Source organism: Manis pentadactyla, chromosome 7, assembly GCF_030020395.1.
Source record: "Manis pentadactyla isolate mManPen7 chromosome 7, mManPen7.hap1, whole genome shotgun sequence".
Lineage (NCBI taxonomy): Eukaryota > Metazoa > Chordata > Mammalia > Pholidota > Manidae > Manis > Manis pentadactyla.
In genome coordinates, this window is record NC_080025.1 from 8,962,290 (window position 1) to 8,978,480 (window position 16,191).

The window sequence follows — 16,191 nt, forward strand, 5'->3', positions numbered from 1 at the left end:
CACCAAAAGTATTTGCACATATTCTTTTTTAATTTAAGGCAAACTAGAAAAAAGGACAGCCTTATCAAATTCTATTATGCTACCATATTTGCTCAATTTTTGGCCTGTTTTATCCCAACCAATAATTCATCTGACAACATTTTTTCTCTTACAACTTTATTGGGATCTAATTCCTATACCATGCAGTTCACCCATTGAAAGTGTCCAGTTCAGTGGCGTTTAGTTTTGCAACCATCACCTCTATCAGTTTTAGAATAATTCCACTATCCCCCAAAAAGAAACCCTGGATCCTTAAACAGTCACTTCCCATTTGCCTCCAAACCCCTCCATAGTTTTCTTTTTCTCCCACAAAACTCTGAACTTTTAAGGAACTGGTTTGTTAGTTCATTTCCCCGTGACAAGAACTAAGTCAGCATTGTTTTTCTTATGAACTCCTGACATAAGCTACTAACCAAAGAATTACTTGCATTTCCAATATTCTTTCTCATTTGAAAACACACATATGTAGCTATTTATTTCCTTTGAACAGCTGCTACCAACTGATCCCTAAAATAGATGTTGTCATATGTCTGCTAGAAAGGCTGTTTAGCAACATAAGCATTCCCTAGATCTAGCAAAACATAACCTGTCGAATCCAGGTTCATTGTTGTTATGATTCCATAGCAGCTATCTGTCCTACCTCTGTGTGTATTTGCATTTTATGAACATTTCTACCTCTCTGTGTACCTTGAAATTGATTACGGTACTGGCTATATATATGCAACTCAGGATCGGGGAAAAAAATGTGCCAGCCCTTTATGCTTCATGAAAAATCAACCATTTAATTATATATGGCGAAATAAAATGTGTTGTGACATTCTTTTTTCTTTTTGGACACGTCTTTGTAATAAAAGTGCTGTTTTATTGGGTTATAGAGCACAGCCAAGCAATGAATTATGTGCCATTTTTCACTTCGACTTCTTCTCTTAACTCCTATAGTTGCATTACATTCAGAAAACGCATTTTATCTGAGATGGAATGGTAACATTTTAATAATACTAATGTGATTTCATCACACAGTACAAAAAATACATTGCCTGTATTTTAGAGGATTGAAAATTGTAAACTAAACATTTTAAATCAATATACCCATATTTTATTTTATCCTTAGATACATGAATTTAAGAACATATTTAAACCCTATTCAGTGGTGAATGAAGGCTCAGAATAAATCATTTCCTTCTAGAAGAGGAGGAAAACAGTAATACGAAAAAGCATATACTACTGCAGTACTCTGAATCTATAAATTCAAAAAGGAGAAAATCCACTAAAAACCCATTGTAGATATTTGTACTTGCTCCCTGTTAAGGACACTTTGTAGGGATGAAATTGTTCTTTTATATATGCATTATTATTATATATTATTTATGTATAACTGTATTATAATCTCCCCAGTACCTACAGAAATTTTTTCTTGTCATGTTTACAATCTCTCCTGACTTTCAATATGAGTCCTATTAACCTGTAGAAATTATTAGTTTCCTATGTCTACCATATCATATAGAAATCAAAAAAAAAAAAAGACTGAGGTGACTTAAAATTCAGGTCGTTCAATGGCCAACTCTGTATAATCATATCAGTGATTTCTGAACTGAACCTAAAGTGCATATGGGACGCTCAGTTTTTTTTGATATTAAAAATATTTTCTGCTTTTTAATAACACAACATAAAAATATTGTAGTTTTGAGTTTATCCTAATATTTATTACTGTACATAAAAAAGAAATCACTACCAAATTCAAGAAATTCAATAAAGGTATAGGAAGTATGTTCTTCTCACCTCTCCAAAAATAATTCATTTTACTCTTAGCTTGATGTGAGGGCAGCTAAAGTAAATAATATATGAGAAATATTATATTTAAACAGACTGTTTTTACCATTCAAATACGAAAATCTTTCTAACTTGAAAAACATTCAAGGGCAGCAACAATAAGAAATACCTTTAAAAAAAAAGGGCTTCTGTCGTGAGTGGCACACGTGGGGCAGCTCGTATGCTCTTCGTGCGGAATCGACATCAAGAGATTTCGGAAGCATAATTTTTTGGTAGTCGGGCAGCTAGTGATCGTTGGTCCTGGCGCCCCTAAAAAAAAAAAAAAAAAAGAAAGAAATACCTTTAAAGTCAGCTAAACTTCAGTTTGTGCCAGACAAGTATCTTGTCCTTGAAATGCAACGCTGTTTTCTCTGTTTTAGGCTATCATTACTGCAGAATGTAGCAACATCTCCTGACTAATGACAAGTGGAAAGCGTAATACAATATTTACCATTTCAGTGCTACATTGCATAAATATTTAATTGGTGTTGCATATGTCATTTGCTTTTACATTAGTGGTACTGAGAGCAGTATGTTCTGAGAGAAATGTCTACCTACAGAGGAGTGAAAGAAAAAGCATTTGTCAGATACAAGATTTTTAAAAAACCTTGATAGATGGCGAGGAATTTTAGGCATGAATTCGGCATAAACACTAAGTTCCATTGAATCTGTATTTAAAGAAAGAATATAGAATATAACAGATAAAATGAAAATGTACATAGGCTCTTACTTTATTGGTCCTAAGTAATCTTAGAATGTCTATGGACTACTAAGACTTGTCCTTATTCCTTATAAATAAGATTCCATGATTTCTTCCTTAGTAACTTAATAATATAACATGAGAAAGGGAAGTGATCATTCATCCATCATTCATTCAACATCTGTTTATTGAGTGACAATATTTATTTGTTGAGACAGTATAATAGATACAGCAGTGAACCAGATAACCCAGTCCTTGCCTTCTTAGAGATTATATCTCAGAGAATGCAAACACTGAGCATTTAATAAGAATCATGATGACTGTTTAAAAGGAGTAATGTGGAAGTCTAGGAGATGTATAAAAAGCAGAACTTACAGAGTTTGAGAATTAAAGCAGGGTTTTCCTGCTGAAACCAAAGTAATAACCAGGTTTATATGTTTTGACAAATGCTGACATAAGGAAAAATTTTAAGTGGGACCAACTAAATGTGGCCCGAAAAATCAATTCTCAGGAATATTAAAAGCAATATATTGTTATATAATAAAGATCAAATCTAGATGTCTGAGAAACACACAGGTTATAATATTCCCCATTCATTTCCTTTGTTGAGTCAGACTAGCTAGAACCCTTTCTGTAGTTGATATCTAGATGTAAAAAGAAATGCAAGTTTGGAAATTTGGGGTAACTAGGTTTAAAATGCCACAAGAATTTATAGTCTGTTTCTGTTTGTTCCTTTCCATTAATTTTAAACATACCTACATGCTTTAAGAATTTTATTTGTAAAGTATACCCAGAAAATAATTTCAAAACTGTTAAAAGGAATGATAGGTCTCTGGATTCTTTACAAACATTCATAAATACACTATTACTCTATTTTAAAGACATTTTAAAAACATGTGTTTTTCTATATTTCAAAAATTTGGGGGAGGTAACAATCATGTTGCTCTGACTTGACAACCAAAGAGGTCAGCATATCCAGTTTCCCTCTTTGAACTGGAGCTAGAAGTAGAGAACATTACTTCAAAACCGTTCCATTGTGCATTTTAAATACACGTTACATAATGAATCAAAGAACAATTATATTTTTTACCCATTTCTGTATAGTACTAAGGTGTTTTCTGAGAAAATACTTAGTGCTTTTAAAGCTCGGAACTTCTGATCTTTCCTCTCTACCTGTTGTATTTCATCACTGGTGATTTACCAGGTTTCCAGAAATGGGACTGATGCTTCCTGATGGCTTTCTCCGTCAGCAAGCCTAGCATGCCATTCGCTGGCTCCTAGGATTGTCTTTTCTCGCTAATACCAGCCACAAGCGATTCCCTTCCATCTGCTCCTCCACTACTGAGCTCTTTCTCCCCTTGACCGCTCTCCATAGGCCTCCTTCTGCCCCTAAAGGAGGGCAAGCCTTCTACCTCTTGTCCTACATGTCCCCAGATGGTGGAAGAGTACCCAAGGCTGCCTAGACTCGTCCACGGGACTCTAGAATGTGGCCCCTTCACGCTGAGAAAAAAATGATACAAGTAATTTCACGTCTTGCAGATTTTTGTTCTTCACAGGCATTACCTTTTATTTATTCCTGATATCATAGCCAATTCAGTTCCATTAAACAAAGCAATCACTGAATATCCCTCCTAAACACTGGATTCACAAAGATGAGGATGATGTGATCTTCACTGCAATGATTTCACAACCTTATCTGAGAAAATATAATGTCAAATTTGCACAGCACATTATAATATACCCTTAGAATGCTGTTTGTAAGTGCAGATCCTCAAAGCAGTAAGATTTGACTTTGATCCCAGCCCTCTCACCCACAGGCTACATAATCACGAGAAGGTTGCTTAAACTTCCATAAAGCTGAGTTTACTTATCTGTGTCAACAGGATTAGTCATAGTACAGCTCTAGGAAATATTTTTATAAATAGTTGATGTGCCTGGTCAAATGTAAGTGCTCGATTAATTTTAGCTGCTATTATATTCCTTTTAACACCCTAGTAAATCAAGTATTATTACCCACAATTTTTAGAAAGAAAAATCTTAGGCCCAGAGAATCAGTGACATATCCAGTGTTGTAGTAAGTACATATTAAACCAGGGGCCATATTGCAGGACACCTTATTTTGAATCCAGAGCTTTTCCCCACTATATCATAGGGCATCGGTTCTCATAAGATTTAAGAATTTACAGGGGGAATCTGGACAGGAGAATAAATAAGATTGAATGACAAAATGAGAAATTTGTTCCCTTTGAATTCTTACTCTGTAATATCTGATTATGTCATGGGGAAGTCCTCAGTAGATGTTAGCAAGTCCACCTGTCTTTAACACTTCTTTTGCAAATGAACAATTTTGCCGGCAGTACTTTCTACGTAGACTTCAGTAATGTTGTTTACAGTGTACTCCATTTATTCCTCCCATTTAGAAGCTACCAGTTTTTCCCTTCAGGTCATGCTTGAAAATTTTCAAATAAATCTATCTAAATGTTTAAGTCAGTAGTATCAAGGGAAAAATAAATACAAAATGTAAAAATATTTATAAAATAACACCATTGATGTCACAAAATTGATAAGCACACTTTTTTTAAACATACAGGACTCTGAGGGAAGTCTCACTGGGGAGAGGACAGGAGACTGCAGGTCTTTCTTTAGGGTTTTTTCATTTCATTCTAGATCCGTAATCTCATCATACTGCCTTGTGGTTATAACAAGCTAACTGCATGGTGTAGTTAGTGAACGTAGGTGAGTTACCTAGAATTTGTTCATACAACTTAGCCATCTTATTTCAATCATTTCAAATAATCACAAATCATACCATTTTCTGTTTTTAGAGTAAAGATATTTTTAGATGCTTTTTACTTCTTCAAAGAAGTTCTTTTATGATCTTAGGAAAGGATCACATAGAGAGATGCAGTGCATGTTGAAAGTGGGAAAATGGGCCGTTTATTTTTAGGAAAGGAGACAGACCACCGAACACAAAAGCAAGTTGGCCATGTGAACAAGTCTCCTGGGGAGTCAGAGAAGACGCCCTGCGTTTGTATTTTGCTTTGAAATAAATGTCCTCGAGTGATGGATAAATAACCATTAGTAATAGGTAAGATAAGTTCAAAACTAAGGGAAACTGCGCTCCAGTGACCCCAGGTTAATGAGGAGTGAATGGGACCCTGGCTCCCTGCGACCTTTCCCACCATGCCTGAGGAGGTAAGGTGGTCAAGGTTCACTCATGTTGTCCTTCTGACTTACCATCACCTCCTGGGTTCCAGATGTGCTGAAGTGGATTCCACATCATTCTGCTGGTCACATGCCACAGAGCTTAAGTTTCTGTCGATGATGAATAATAAACCACAGGAGAGGTTGTACTAGATTCCGGAAGGGTCATTGATTTTTTTTTTTTTACCATTAAGAAATGGTAAAAAGTATAGCTTTTTCTTACTGAAGTATAGTTGAAATACAATATTCTCTTGGCTTCAGATGTACAACATAATGATTCAACAGTTACATACATTACTAAATGCTCACCACGAATGTAGTTGATTTTGTTTAAATTTGCTGTTTGACGACCACACGCGCACACACACTCTCACGAGTCACATTCTCTCTCTCAAATGTAATGTCTTAGAGAAGAAGCAGACTTTTGTAAAGGGGATGTTGTAAAGGGAATGCTTTTCTGGATTTTGCCATATTTTACTATCCCAGCCTTCCTCTTGTCTCCATATTCCTAGTAGTTGGATCTTTTAATAATGATTAAAGTGTCTTAAATTCCAAAGATTTGTAATTTTCAAGTGTATTCTACTGCTTTTACAAAAAGCCAAAACCAAGAAAAAATTTTATGCTTAAGTAGGTCATTAACATACATGCACATGTGTTATATAAAAGTGGGGTATAGCTCTTAGAGCTCTTAACGGAAGAGAGGAATCCAGACGAAAATTGTATCAATACATGCCTTTGAATAATGGAGATCCGTAGGGTTTCAATGGCAAAGCTCCTAATAATTGTCACTAATGAATCCTGTTACATACATATCATGATAACAGTGAACTCCGTATTTTGGCAAGCAGGGACTAGCCTATAAATCATGCAAATGATTTCATTCTGTATTTCGAATGTACTTGAAATAGGTCCTCTTACTATATTCTTTAATGTTGACAACTGTTACCTAAGAGCTTCTCTAGATGATTGATAATGACTGGCCCCTTTGGGCAGCTAATCGTGATGGTAAACACTTTGTTCTTCCCATCAGGTTGGAGAATGAATGCTTCTTTCATCCAGAGAATAGAACCTGGACATAAGATAAAACTAATAAAATATTAGGCAAACAGTCTGTTTTAGAAATCTCGACTTAATTCCCTCGGTGACAGAAACAAGGTTATGATTTTCATAAGCCTCTGTCAGCTTCAACACTGGCTGTCAGTGGGCAGCTGGAATTACTGTTCCCTAAGCAACACCCTTAAGCATGTTACACTGAATCTACACGGTTAAGAAGGGGAAAAAATGCAGTGCCATGTGAAAGGAGCATTTTTTTAATATTATTATCTATACAAGAATATGAGTCCAATCACTGGCAAAAACAAACCTACATAACTAAATTGCCATGTAGTCTCATCAAGACATTCTGATAGCCAAGGTGATTCTGTGCCTTCCCATAAATGCCAAAAAGGGATAGAAAAGAAAAGTGCTCAGCATAGAAATATAAATGATCAGCAGCCATCCCTTACCTCCTTGCCCCCTTCCCACAAAAAAACAACCTGTTAGTTCTTAAAGCCTGTGATTTCAGTATGTTAGCTTATAATCCGCAGAGGAACTTGCTATATCAAGTGTTAGTTCCTTTGAATATCAAAATATCCGATAGTGGGGATAGCTCTCTTTTTCTTAATGACACCTTGAGTACATAGCAATATGAAAGCTTTCAAGTGACATTGATTTTAAAATCATCATATTTGGGTCAGCAAGGTGTAACTGGTGAAATAATATTAGCCTTAAACGTTAATAACAAATAATAGTGGATTAGAATGCCAAAATATTGCCGAACACATTCTGTCAACATGTATGTGAACACAGCAGGAAAGCCAAAACAAAGCTAATTTATGGAAAACTATGTATTCCTAATGACAGTTTAGACCAGTAGGGGTCCAAGTTACAAAGTGCAATCTTTCCACGAGATTCTTTCATTTTACATTGAAAACTTGGTTGCATTCCGAAAGCATGTTTCAAATCAAATCATTGCCCTATATTTAAGAGTATTTTTCTTGTATTTTTTTCCTGGAAGATCTTATCATTGCACATGGGCATCATGTATATTTATGTATTCATGAAATTGAAACATAAAATGACAAAATTTTGCCTCAACATGTAAGACGCCCAAAGAATTCATGCATAAAATGCTAGTCTTACCCCATGCAATGTATTTTGCCTGAAAATAAGAAAAAGGAACAACACTATTATTCTAATATGTTGCTGTCCTACTGATGTGAGATGTTTTTTCCTACGCTCCATGATTTAGCCTACGTATTTATATTTTAAGATATATTGACATACATAAAATATAAATCTGGAAGAGACCTTAGAGATTATGTAGTACAAACTCTTCTTATTTTTATATAAATGAGAGATATAAGCCTCCAGGCATCCCCTAGGTAGAGCCAGAATTGAGAATGGGGCGCAGGGTCTCTCTTAATGCGAACAAAAGCTCTGCAAGATGCCGCAACCTATGTTGAAAATTGTGCTCTTAACTATACAAGATCAGATTCCGATTTTCTTTCCCTGTAACTTCTGATAACGTTCTTAGGCAACCTTTCACAGAAAGATTAGTTTGGGGAAAAGGTACCGTGAATTACCTTAGACGTGAGGTGAATTACAAGAAAGCAAAACTTGAGACCTCAGCTTGCATAGATGAACTTCCAAGATTTTGGAGGCTAAACAAAGCCGAATTGCATTTTCACAATGATATATTTTTTTAAGTCAGTTTTTCTCACCAGATTCTGGTTCTCATATTACCTCCTTTTTTTTTTTCTGTCTTTGTGAGGATGTTTGCTCGATCTTGTAATAATAAATAGCATTTAGCCAGTAATGGCAGGCATGCCAAGAACTATCCACCAGGCTGCCAAAACCTCCAAGTGCACCTTCCAGGGTTCTGGTGGCGTTAGCTGTGTTCAGGTTTCTGATGGCAAGGGTGCTGCTTCTGCGTTCGCCTCACAACAGCCCCTGTAATTTGCTCCAAGGTTCTGGCAGATTGCTGGATGGTGTCACCAGCTGTCGCCACCCTTCCTTCCCATCCATATTTGGCAGTATCTGAGAACACAAGCGTGCCAATAGAAATAGTAGTAGCTGTGATAACAACGTCAGTGGCACGGTCCCCAGAGACTAGATCACAATTTGGCACCTTTACTCTCAACATGGAACTAAAAATGGCACTGAATTTCCTCCTTGCTGGTGTATAATTTTCTTTAATTACACATTTGTTTTCAAGTGTGCCACGTGATGGCTTTGAAGTATCAAACCAACATATATTAGTTAAAAACAATGGCATGCCCTTTTTTCTTTGGGGTGAGGTGAAATAACTACAGCACCATGGCTTCCTTTCTGCTCCATCAGCCTTGACAAATAAAAGGAATGTATGCCATAATTTCTTTCATTCGAGTGGTCTTTGAGTCTGAAATAAAATGTCTTCGTAAAATTTCACTGATAGATCTTTACCAGCATCTTGTCTCAAAATTATTTCAATTTCTGAGGTATTTTTCTTAACATTTACTGGGAAACCTACAGAGGAAAACCTGAAATGTTGTAGTACAATGAATGCTTTGAATTCTGTAAGAAATATGTCATTTTAAATATCTTTAAATTGGTTGCCATCTGAGAATACAACAGGACACCCTAAAAAGATGTAGTCTAGAGTAGGCTCTTTGACTATTAGTAGCATAGGTTGCAGGAGTGATCGATGGTTTAACATCCATGTGAGTTGCTCCTAAAATTGATATCAACATCATATATTTTATCATTGACTTGGATGATTGAATAAAAAGTATGCTCTTCTAGTAAACATAGTGTCCTTCATGTAATTGTAGATTAATGATACCAAAATTTTAAAAAGTATGCTCTTTGATTTTATCAGTGACACAGGTCAGCTATTACTTTAAAAGGGTGCTGACTGGCAGTCTATGATCTGCTCTGAGAAAAAAGGAGGAATTATACTGGGTGCCATTCCAGGCTTTCTTCTGACTATTAACAGTTTCAGATTCTCCATCCATCACACTTATTATTTCAGGAACCAGTTCAGCTACAGAGAGTCAGGCCTTGAAGATCAACTCTAAGCAGAATATCAAAAAACTGAATTGTAAATTGAACTTTTCACTTAACTGTCCTCTCCCGTTTTTCCATAGCCACAATCCTATGCATTTATCCCCTTGCCTCCCAAACTCATCTTCAACTTTCCCATGTAAGCACCTATTTTAACCCCTAGCCTCAAAGATCCATCTCTACTTCTCTCATAAGCCCCTACTCCTCACACTCCAGAAAGTAAAAAGCTCACTCGTACATAAGGTAGGATGTTTTAAGTAAAAATCCAAAATGCTGCATCAGTGCAGAATAGGCATTAATGCCAGAAGGACATCATGCGGAAATGTCATTTGAACTAGACTTGAAGGGGTTGGCGAAATTTCATCAGGCAGAGTGTGGGGGCGGCATCCCCAAAACCAGGAATTATAGGAACAAAAGCGTAGAAGCAGGAAAATGAAGGGCATAATTGAAATGGTTGGACAAGCAAATCTGGCCCGCCTCCCGGGGTCTGCGGTATATGCACACTGCTGTGCCGCAGCGATCCGGAGTGTCTTCATCTTGCAAAACTGAAGCTCTGTTTCCATTAAACAGCAACTGCCCATTTCCCCTACCCGTGGCCTCTGATAACCACCATTCTCCTCTCTGTCTCCATGAATTTGTCTGCTTCAGAAATCCCGTATCAGTGGCATCAAATGGTATTTGTCTTTTTGTGACTGGCTTATTTAACTTAACATTATGTGCTCAAGGCTCATCCATGTTATAGCATGTGGCAAGATTTCTTTCCCTTTAAAACCTGAATAGTATTCCATGTGGGTAAATTCCACCTCCCCTTTACCCGTTCTTCTCTCAGTGGACATTAGGGGTGCTTCCACACCCCTTGGCTCTTGTGAATAGAGCTGCTCTGAACATGGGTGTGCAGATGTCTCATTGAGACCCTGCTTTCAAATCTGGATCATGTGGTAGTTCTGGTTTTACTGTCTTACGGGACTGCTCTACTCTTTTCCATCATGGTTGCATCATTTTACGATCTCACCAACTGTGCATGAGGGTTCCCATTTCTCCACAGCCTCACCAAGACTTAATATTTTTAAACTACACATCAGTAGGGGAAGGCCCCGGGCTGACAGCTATTAACCCATGCATGAGTTTGTTTAATCGTGTTGCCTTCCTTCTAACTTCCAACAATTTACACTGAAGCCAGCCTTTCCTCGCCCTTCCCTTGACCTCCACCTGATTGAGTTACTTACCATTCCTCTGTACCAGGTCTGTACTCTGTATGTGCATTTATTCTGGTTGTCTCGGGGGCTGTACCATACGTAGGCTGTCATAATTGCCTCAACCACAGCCTTATGGGAAGCCTTGTAGGGAGAATTTGTACTCATGCCTTTTGGGACTGTATGTGTATGTATTTCTATTGGTTATATAGACAGACTTCTATAGACCAGCTGAAGACTTAGCCACCACTTTGTGATTAAAAATCCACTAAGATTGTTAATCTCCCAGCTAGAAGGGTTTAGGGAAGTAAAAACATACATTCTTTAGCTATGCTTTGTGTTAGGTGGACTACTTGTAATCAAGATTCTTAACTGTAGTATACATTTAGAAAAGTTCACAGATCATAAGTGAACTCACTAGTGGAAACCTCCCAGATACAAACAGAACATCACCAGCACTCTGGAAGCCCCCGTGGCCTCTGCCAATCATACCCGCCCCTCTTCCCAGGGGTAATCACTGTGGCGACTCCTGCCTCTACCAGTTGATTTTACCTGCTTTTGAACTTCATTACGCATTGACTTACACAGTATTCACGTGCTCTTGTAAATGGGTTCTTTTGCTCAGTATTGTATTTGTGAAATTTATCCATATGTATCTGCCAGTGGTTGGCTCGTTTACACTGCTATATACAATTCCATTGTACAACTATACTGTAATTTGTTTATCCTTCTTACTGTTGGCAGATATCTGTCTTGTTTCCAGTTTGGGGCTATAACAAATAATGCTTCTGTGAACATTTGTGTTCCTGCCTTTCAGTGCTATGTGTATACGTATTTCTCTTGGATACACAGACAGACTCTTGTAGACCAACTGAGGACTTAACCACCACTTGGTGACTAAAAATCCCCGGAGATTGTTGATATAGAGAAATTGTAATGTAAAGAAAATACATTCCAATTCTAACAAGCAACTTAAAAATGATTTTGCAAAACAAAGCCATGTATAGTTGGTACACATCTTGTATTTGGAAGCCAGTTTTTACAGGTAGACCACTTCTGACAATATTTGCTACTGTGAAAAAAGAAAGAAATTAACAATTTGTGTTAAAATTTTTTCAATTTCTTTAATATGAATATTCAGTTTTAATTCCAAACAAATCAGGTAAGTAGGAAAACGGCACAGTATAGAAAAAGGAATCCAGAAATAGGATCAGGAAATCTGCTGTCATGTGTCCTCTTTACACACTAACTTTTTAAAGACATTGGGTAAGTCCCTGACCCTCTCTGCCTATGTCTCATCCCCATAAAAAAGGGATAATGATCCATGTCCCACACACATTGTTGGAAAATAGTAGACATCAAGGTATCTTAAAATATGAAAAACACACTGAACAGACATATAATTTGAGTGTTATCATCCACAAATTCCATTTTTCCTTGAATAGCATTTTGGATATAAATCCAGCCCCCCTCATTAAGGCCACATAGAAATACATGAAGATAATAATGGAAAGCTATGAAACATGATATCAGAAGTTGAAATTTTTTTGAAGATAAAGTACATGTGAATATTATGTATAATGCCTTTAAAATACACCAATACAATGTTTAATTATGTATTTTTAAAATTGTTTTTAAGACTCTTGGAGTTGCCTCTTCTTAACCTTAGCATCATCATAATATTACTGGAAAAATTTAATTTAAGGCAATATAATATAGAGGGAAAATGTTTGTATGGAAGCATAATGCCCAACATACACACATGTTACCTATAATAACTTGTCTACCCTCCATCCCCAAATACTGTGTCTGCCTTCGGTTTCCTAGATCTAGTAGAGGAACAATATCTGTAGCCTAGGGCCTCACAGAAATTCCATTTCACTTCCTGTGGATTTTCACATTCCACTGCCCCAGGGGAGGTTAGAGAGGTGTGTCCTGGTGGGCCTTTTGGTATCAGAAGGTCTGGGGTTAAGGTCATGCTCCACTGCTTACCAGCTTGAAACCTTAAACTCTTTAAAAGCCTCCATTTTCTCAGATTGAAAATGAAAAGAAGAAATAACTCTTCAGTGGCGTCTTTGTGAAGATTAGATGAGATAATGCTGGCGAAGCATTAGCACAACGCTTGACACATAGTAAGTGTCCAATGAGTGTTGTGTTTTTTTCAAAATACTGGATGGCAATGTTCTAACACCACAGAGAATGCTGGCTGCCCCTGAGAGATTGCCTGGTATTGCTGCCAGCCTGTGCTCCTCACCTAAGCTATCCGCCCAGCGGGTAAGGGAATCGGGAGAGCACACAGCCCCTGGCCCCTTCTGTCCACTCATCCCACACCCCCCACTAGGTCATGCAGAACCCGAGGGCCCACGTGCCGTTCGTGAACAATGACAGCAGAAGCCTTCCATGGGTTCAAATCTGCTTTCCAGCTCTGGCCTTGAAGACACTGGGTTCTTCCTTCCTTATTTAGATGTTTTTTGTATCTCACTAATTTTCCCTTTATTTGTCTGCCAAGACGTCCCATGCAGTTTATTACACCAGCGCTCGGTAATTTCTGGAGCATTCTTGCCTCTTACAAGTTTACTGCCTCTCTGTCTCGTGAACTTTGGAATAAACCTCACCAACGCCCTGTATTTGTGTAAAACCCTGAAGTTACACATAACAAGAGTCAGGAGCTTCACTAACTACCAAACGCCAACATTTTCAACATACATAATATCCTAAGACCAAACACTTGTTGTGTGCTGTTTTCAATGCAGTGTTAAACACATATAATATTATGGTTCTCATTATACGGCGTCTTAAGTAGAACTGGAATCCCATTTTGCTGAGATTTTCTGTAATAAAAAATATTTCATAAAGCCATTGCCCATCTGGCAAAAAAAAAAGGAAAAAATCTCCAAACTCAAGCGCAACGTTACTTTTTAACATTTGACATCTGTGCCTAACCCCATGGGTTTTCTCTGCTCTTCAAAGTCTATTAAAACCAATAATGTAAGCAAATCTGTCATTCAAGGAGACTTTTTTATGTTACATAAAAGCTCACAATGATGATCAATTATGTTGGGTAGAAACTTTGGCCCTTTTGGACTATTTATCGTTGCTGTGCCAGAGTATGTCTGTCAAACCTTTCACTCTGCAAAACTAGCTCCGACTATTTTATTCAGAAACTGCTGAAGTGTCTGAAACCTTGAAAAACGTATGAAGTGATAAATGTTTAGAAAGCTCCTGACATTTTGCCACTCAAACACTGTGTAATTTAATGCAAAATGACATACGAACTTATACCTCTTTACAAGCTGACGCTTTGTAAGTTCAAGAATTGTATAGCCTATATCTTAAACCTTGAAAAATCACGGTTTAGAAGGAATTGCTGGCAGACAATGAGTACAAATATTTGTTGACAAATATACAGGGTAGATGTTGCTATATTTGTATCTATATTTGGTATGTTTCTTACTGTAGCATGATTTTATAACAGGTATGGTTAACAAAAGAATGTGAGAATGGTAATAGAATATTATATCAAATCATTATTAAAGGGCTACCATATTACACTGTATTGCTACTTAAATTGCATTTGTGTGAGGAACTGTTTGTTTCTTAATTTTTGTTATGCAATTATCCTTGGTATTTCAGAACATGGAAAATTTAACCTTACATGCGTCTCTTGTTAGAAATATGTTTACCATTTGCTGTTGTAGCTAAAAGCCGTAGACCCTTAAACAACATGTATTCTTTACCCCCAGCAATGCATCTATTCGGCCTCAACTGGCAGTTACAGCAGACTGAAAATGACACGTTTGAGAATGGAAAAGTGAATTCTGATGCCATGCCAACAAACACTGTTTCTTTACCTTCTGGCGACAATGGTAAGATAAAGAACTATGGGTTCTGTGTTTTTCCTCTAACATCTCTTTTTCCTAAATTTATTTTTACACATGTTGCACCCAGTTTTATCTGGGAGAGAGAAAAGGTTTTGAAATACAGATGTCATCATTTAATGAGTGGTTTTTATTCATTCACTTGAAATATTGAAAACTCAGCTTTTTATTAGAGACGTAATACAATTTTCTGCCCTCTGATTTGATGGCTAGGCTTTTCCTCTTGCAAGTGTGTATTTCACTTTATTTTTAGTCTGTAAATAGATTGTAATTCAGCGATCATCTCTTATATTACCTTGGGTATATTGAGCTTTCTTCATTCAAGTAGTATGTAGAGTTGGGTGCTATATTAATTTTGTCACAAAAGCACTAAATACAAAATGTATGAAACATGATAGTTTATTGACCTTTCCTCTGCTTGCCATTTCTCTAAACCTTCAGAAGTATGCCCTTTCAGCTAACAGACTTTCAAATCAATGGTCTCTGAATTAAAAATGGGATTTAAGAGGTTAGAGAATGCTTTATTTCATTTTTCCAATATAAATACCCAGGAAAATGTATACCTAATAGTATATTTATATTATATGCCTATTATTTTGGTGCATGTGTGTGCACTTGCATATACATCTCGGCATTTGGCATCCCCTGACTTTTTGCAAAAAGTCGTAATACTTTATATCTCAACACAAGATCAAGACACTGTTCTGTGCCACAAGATAAATATGTATTTGCCTTTACACACTTCCCAAGCTTTTCTGTCTCTGTTTCTTCCTACCTGGTGTATTTGTATTCTACTTTGGAAGCAATTACGTTCATCCTCGCGTGACTAGTTCCTTTGCAAGACTTGGAAGAAGCTATGATATATTTGTATATTATATAATAGATTTATGTATTTATATTTGTATATATGCCGCTACCTTACATGTACGCCCTTCCTGTGACTAGTGTTTTTACCTTTTTTTCTGTTGTTCTTTGCTTTCCCATCTCCTGTTTTACTTTAACAATAATCTTTCACGGCACTTCTCTTCCTTCTTAGGGAGGCTGAGGAATTTTATAAGAGCGTAAATTCGCATAGTCATAATAAGTACCCACCCACCCCTGGTAGAGCTTTTTGATATAAACTTTTACATGTTCCAATAAAGTATAACCAATATGCTACCGCACGGGCCGTAAACGGGCAGTCACTGCCCAGGCGGTTAGAGAGGCGGAAAGAAAACTTCCCCAGTTAAAACTGGAGGTGGGGCGTCTCAACTGATCAAAATGTAGTTACTTGAAACAATTGTGT

General features: G+C 37.0%; 1 protein-coding gene and 1 non-coding gene across 11 annotated transcripts in view; both read left to right on the plus strand.

Annotated features, from left to right (window-relative positions):
• TENM3 (teneurin transmembrane protein 3) overlaps window positions 1-16,191 on the plus strand; it is a 1,816,466-nt gene that overhangs the window by 1,679,974 nt on the left and 120,301 nt on the right. For all 10 annotated transcript variants that reach the window (XM_036894289.2, XM_057505071.1, XM_036894291.2 and 7 more), the window contains one exon: window positions 14,772-14,894. In XM_036894289.2, the coding sequence (XP_036750184.1) occupies window positions 14,772-14,894 (123 nt within the window). The remainder of the gene's footprint in view (window positions 1-14,771; window positions 14,895-16,191) is intronic.
• LOC118917009 (U11 spliceosomal RNA) lies at window positions 1,987-2,120 on the plus strand. Its single transcript, XR_005026635.2, has one exon. It is a non-coding gene; the product is annotated as a U11 spliceosomal RNA (small nuclear RNA).